Here is a 6,376-nt window from a genome sequence, read left to right as displayed (position 1 = left end):
CATTTGCTAAGCAGAACCTAAGCCTGATGCACCAATTGCACCAATTTAATTGTAACTATTTAAATATTGAAGAAAAAATATATCATTAAATAGTTAATTAGAAGGAAAAAATGAAGAAAAAATATGAAATAATAAGAAATAAATAATAAAAGCAAAAGTTGAAAATAAAATGATGAGCTAAATTAACAAAGAAAGAACAAAAAAAGCAAGCACAATAAAAAAAAAAAGAAAAAAGAGCTTTATTGTTTTTAATTAGTTTTTATAATTAAAAATATCACAATCCAAAACAAATAAACTATTTTTACTAAAGGTCAAGTGTCAAATTTGAGAGATTAATGCAATTTGCTAAAGCAGAACCTAAGCCTGATGCACCAATTGCACCAATTTTATTAAATCTTTTTAAATATTGAAGAAATAATATATCATTAAATAGTTAATTAGAAGGAAAAAATGAAGAAAAAATATGAAATAATAAGAAATAAATAATAAAAGCAAAAGTTGAAAATAAAATGATGAGCTAAATTAGCAAAGAAAGAAAGAACAAAAAAAAGCAAGCACAATAAAAAGAAAAAGAAAAAAGAGCTTTATTGTTTTTAATTAGTTTTTATAATTAAAAATATCACAATCCAAAACAAATAAACTATTTTTACTAAAGGTTAAGTGTCAAATTTGAGAGATTAATGCGATTTGCTAAAGCAGAACTTAAGCCTGATGCACCTTCATCACCAATTTAATTTGCACTTTTTAAATATTGAAGAAAAAATATATCATTAAATAGTTAATTAGAAGGAAAAAATGAAGAAAAAATATGAAATAATAAGAAATAAATAATAAAAGCAAAAGTTGAAAATAAAATGATGAGCTAAATTAACAAAGAAAGAACAAAAAAAAGCAAGCACAATAAAAAGAAAAAGAAAAAAGAGCTTTATTGTTTTTTATTAGTTTTTATAATTAAAAATATCACAATCCAAAACAAATAAACTATTTTTACCCAAGCCTAAGTGTCAAATTTGAGAGATTAATGCAATTTGCTAAAGCAGAACCTAAGCCTGATGCACCTTCATCACCAATTTAATTGTTACTTTTTAAATATTGAAGAAAAAATATATCATTAAATAGTTAATTAGAAGGAAAAAATGAAGAAAGATATAAATTAAATAGGTATTTCACTTTTGTTAATTAGGAGGAAAAAATGAAGAAAAAAATGAAATAATAAAATTAACAAAGAATGAAAAAATAAGAAACCATAAAAAAAAGTAAAAGGAAAACAAATCAAATAAATTAAAAGAACTTTAATGTTTTAAATTAACTTTTATAATTAAAAATATTACAAAATAAAACAAATTAATAGCTTTTATTAAGTGTAAGTTTTAATAGCAAAAAATGAAGAAAATATATCAAATAATAAAAAATGAATAATAAATAAATAATTAAAAATATAAATGAAAATTAAGTTAAAATATAAAAAATTTTAGTTTTATCATCAATAAAAAATGATGATAATTTGTATAATAAAAATTATTTATTTAAATAAATTGAAATTTAAATATATAAAAAATATTAATAATAATAAAAGTAATTTTTTTAATTAAATATACATCAGAATAATATCGAGAACCTAATGAGATAAAAGTGAAGAGCTTTTAAACTTTTTTTATTAATTTATATAAATTTAAAGGATATTAGTAAAAAAATTAATAATTACTTCTTCCAAATTATAATATTTTTTAATCTATTATATCATTTATTTTTTTTTCAAAAATATTGAAAAGCAATTTATGAAATTTAATTAATTAATAAATAAATAAATAATAAATGGTTAAAAAGAACAAATAAATATAATAATTAATTAATTAATTAATTGTCAAATATTAATTTATATATTTGGTTTTATGAAGAGATATACAGAAAATTAATTTAACATTCACTATTTAAAATTAATATTTTTATTTGAAATAATCACATTTTATTGATTTACTCATTTAACTACTTAATTAAAACAATTATCACTTATTATATAAAATAATAAATTTTGAAAACAAGGAATCACCTATTTTTAAAAATCCTTTATTAGTTCTTAATATTTATGATGAGCTGATCTTATTATAACTTTTTGTAAGATATTTAAAGTCTTTCGTTGATTAAATTAAAAGTTGAAATCATAAAAAAATACTTCGAGGATGAGTTTATTAGATATATTTATTCACCATTTGCATAAAATATGTCTAACTATTTTAAACTATCAGATAAAATTAAGAAAGAATTTTAAAAGAAGGTAAAATAATTAATTAAGAAGCAACCTATATATTAATATATCAAATTAATATTTATTATCTCATTATATTCTAAAAATTCATTGATATTTTTATAAACCTTTAAACAAATTTAAATTATCAAATTAAATAAAAAAAAGTATTCAATATAATTCCAATTTTATCAATATAAATGATTACTGATTTTATAGATTAATTTAATTCAACCCAATAATAAATGAATCTTATGGCTCAAGAAGGCTTTTCAGAATATCAACAATTCTTGATGTCTAATTTCCTTGATCATGTTGAGCTAGAAATTTATTTAAGGTAAAAATAAATTTAGAAAATAATTTAAAATTAATCTTTTTTTCATAATTCAATGCAAATTTTCCTATTAAAACATAAATAATTAATTATTGTGAGATTGAATAATTAATGAATAAAGATTTTTAGTTTTGGTCAACTTTAAAATAAATGCCTTTATTTTTTGTTAAAATAGAATAAGATTATTTCAATAATGATAACAATTAAATAAAAATATCAATAAAATAAATAACTTGATCCTAATTTTGTTTTGGATATAAAAATATTCATTGAAGGAAAACTAACTGTGATGATTAAGAAGCTACAAACTTAGGAGTATCATTAAGCAAATGTAATAATCTAAAAGTATTATATCTTGAATTATGGTAAATATTTAAATAAATTAAACAGTTATTACCAGTTAGTTATTTTTAAATAAAAGTTAAAACAATATAAGAGCTTAAGGAGTATCTAGTATAGCAAAAGGAATAACTAATTGTAAATATCTCACTAATTTATCAATTAGGCTTTAGTATACTAACTAATTCATATTTATTTATTTACGATTTTTTTTTTATTGATAATTGGAATATTTAATTTAATTAAAAATTTAAAAGCATAAACAAAATTGGTGATGATGGGGCAACACATTTGGGTTTAGGATTAAGTAATTGTACAGAACTTAAACTTTTGAATCTCTTTTTAGAGTATTATTTATTTATTCTTTCTTTTTATATTAAATTAAAAACATTTTTAATTAATAATTTATTATAATTTTGATGAAAAATTAAATATTAATTTTCAAATTTAAACTATTTTTTTAATCCAGTTATTATGATGAAGCTGATCAAAAATTAATTAAAACAAAAGAAATTATATGAGATTCATTTTCTAAAATTTAGTCAATTTAAAGTGATAAATTTAATTCATCAAAAATTTAAATAAATATTTTAAAAATTAAAGCTAAGCTTATTTATTCATGGAAATATTTAATAATAATTATTTATTAATTTATTTTTATTCATAAAATCTTTAATAGAAGAAATTTGAGTGAAATATTTTTTTTTAAATTTTATAATTTTTATAGAGAGAATTAGATCACTGATTAAGGAGCATAAATAATATCGAAATTCTTAAATAAATTGTAAAATTTTCAATATTTAGATATTCAACTGTGGTAAACAAACTAATTCATATAAAAAATTAATTAAAATTTATCTATTTTGCCTTTAATTAAATACATTTTAAATTATTGTAATTAATAAATTTAAGTGAAAATAATGTGGGAGATAGAATAGAATAGAAATACTCGCACATAAAAATGCACTCAGAATACATCTTAAATAGAATATTTTATAAATTATTTATTTTATATTTTTGTGTTTATTAAGAAGAACACATTTATTTATTTTTTTTTTTTTTTATTATTAAAGAAAAGCATATTTTGCTAAACTTAAGAAGGATGTCTGTCTATCAGTATAGATCACTTGTTAGAAGGATTTTAACGAATACAGTTTTTTTTTTAATTTGCATTCATTTTATTTCTTAAGATAAAATTTATTTTACTATTAAACTCATAAGATTATATGATTAGATTGATTGGTTGGTTGGTTGGTTGATTGATCAGTTTGATTGGTTTGATTGGCTTGATTGGATTATAAACCGTGATTGATACTAATATGTTTCATAAAAATTAAAAATAATTTAATGTGGGAGATCAAGGTGCTATGTTTATTGGAACAAGATTAGTAGAAGATTGTGTAAATATAAGAATTTTAGAGATTGGCATAGGGTATTAATTAATTAATAACTTATTTTAAAGCATTTATAAATAAAATAATTAATTCCACCATTAACAAAATAATAATTTCTTTAAATTTTAACATAGCGAAAATAATATTAGTCTGTAAGGAGTAGAAAACCTATTTATAAATATAAATAAATTATCTAATCTGACTTAATTGGATATTGGTTTAAAGTAAAATAAATGATAACTTTAATATTTATTATAACATTAATGTCTCTTTAAAATTAATTAATCTTTAAATATCTAACTAAATATATTAACTTTCTATCTAAATAATTTTATATTAAATTAAGTGGCAATAATATTGGAGACGAAGGAGCATCAACGATTGGAATAAAATTAGGACAATACTGAGCTATCTCTTTTTTATAAATTGGATTAGAGTAAATTATGCTAAAATTTAAATTAGTATTTCTTAAATGATCAAATTTAATCATTAAAATAAAAGGGATTGTAATATAGGAGATCAAGGACTTTTTAGTTTGATAAAAGGATTAGGAAATTGTGAAACTTTGACTACATTGAAGTTATATTTATTATATCTAATCTTTTATTTAGATTCATTTATTAATAATAAATTCAATCTTTCAAACTAATAAATAATGCATAATATTTATCATATAAATTTATTTATTACTTTTAATTTTAGAAAAAATAATATTACTGATATTGGAACATGATATTTTGCTACAGAAATTGTAAAATATGCACAATTGACAAAGTTAAAAATCTATTTACGGTAAAATTATTAATTAATTAATTAATATTTTTCAAAATGTTTGCATTCTTAAAAAAAATGAATAAATTATATTTTATAATTTAAAGATACAATTAAATTACTGAAGTTGGAGAATCAAGTTTGGCTATAGGCTTTAGCTAAATTAAAAGCCTATTAGTATTAGATATTGGATTAAAGTAAATCTATTTTTTCTCTATTAAACTTAATAGAAATAAAATATAAAATTTTGATAAACTAATTAATTTTATATGTATAAGCCTAAATGATAAAATTCTTAGATAGAAGGCATTAACAAACTGTCAAAACATTAGTATTATTAAAGTTTCATTCATATAAGTACATACTATTAGTTGATGAATTGATTCAAATAAATTTTTATTTTTAATAAAATTTAGGTAATTTTTAAAAAAAGATCTTGTGACAAATTTTGTTAATTAGGCAAAAAAGATAAAAAGATTAGTACTTTTCATGTATAGATTCTGAATCTTGAGTTTAATTATCTAAATTAAATATAATTAAAAAAATATTCTTCAATAAACAATCATTATACGATATAATCTTAAAAAACTTTACTTACTATTGAATTAATTTCTCTGAAATAAATTAGTAAATAATTTTTAATTTAGACAACAGTTAATTTTCAATTGTAAAATAAGATAAATATTATTTGTTAGTTAATTAAATATAATTAGATAGATAAAATACCTTTATTTAAAATATTTATTTGCTTAAATTTATTTATAATAGGAATAATACTATTTTATTTCAAATCATATCAAAAAATTCAATTAATTATGCTTTTTAGTATTCAAATTTTTAATCCTATGGTAGAGTAAAATTCATTTTAATCAGTTTGAAGTTTTTAGAGAACATTTTATAATAAAAAATAAGATAAGCATTTTAAAATTTATAATACCACATTAAAAAAAAATTACATAAATTCTTGATATGAAATAAGCTTATAAAAAGCCAAATTCAATATTATTTAAAAAACAATTATTTTATGATTAAAAAATATAAAATGAAAAAAATGATCATAAGATAAATTATAAATTTGAGAAAAAAAGAAGAAAAAAACATTAAAACAAATAAAGTTAAAATAAAAAGTAAAACTTGATTTCTCGCTGAGATTTTATTTAAATCATGGCATCTAATTAATCATGATAAATAAAAAAAGGATAGAAATATGATTGATGGATAATATTTAAGATTAAAATATAACCTGGCATATAAAAAGTTTGGCATTTATATAATTTAATAGGATGTAATATT

The 6,376-nt window shown here is 18.1% G+C and overlaps 2 protein-coding genes across 2 annotated transcripts; both read left to right on the top strand. All coding sequences in view use genetic code 6, as the record gives it.

Moving 5' to 3' along the window:
• Positions 1-2,854: 2,854 nt before the first annotated feature.
• Positions 2,855-4,230, top strand: TTHERM_01671170 (transmembrane protein, putative; the record flags this gene model as incomplete). Its single annotated transcript, XM_001029240.3, has 5 exons — positions 2,855-2,944; positions 3,001-3,090; positions 3,176-3,265; positions 3,646-3,735; positions 3,831-4,230. Coding segments are annotated over 5 exons (760 nt in total), but the record flags the coding sequence as incomplete, so codon positions are not given.
• Positions 4,231-4,237: 7 nt separating this feature from the next.
• Positions 4,238-5,961, top strand: TTHERM_001671169 (transmembrane protein, putative; the record flags this gene model as incomplete). The annotated part of the gene is made up of 6 exons (XM_012800000.1): positions 4,238-4,350; positions 4,447-4,536; positions 4,814-4,891; positions 5,191-5,280; positions 5,362-5,440; positions 5,500-5,961. 6 exons carry the CDS (start codon positions 4,238-4,240, stop codon positions 5,959-5,961), a joined length of 912 nt encoding a protein of 303 aa, XP_012655454.1.
• Between the last annotated feature and the right edge of the window lie 415 nt (positions 5,962-6,376).

The sequence above is a fragment of the Tetrahymena thermophila genome, assembly GCF_000189635.1.
Source record: "Tetrahymena thermophila SB210 genomic scaffold scf_8254399, whole genome shotgun sequence".
NCBI lineage: Eukaryota > Ciliophora > Oligohymenophorea > Hymenostomatida > Tetrahymenidae > Tetrahymena > Tetrahymena thermophila.
The sequence above is the reverse complement of the archived record's forward strand: the minus strand, read 5'-3'. Positions and strand labels throughout refer to the sequence as shown.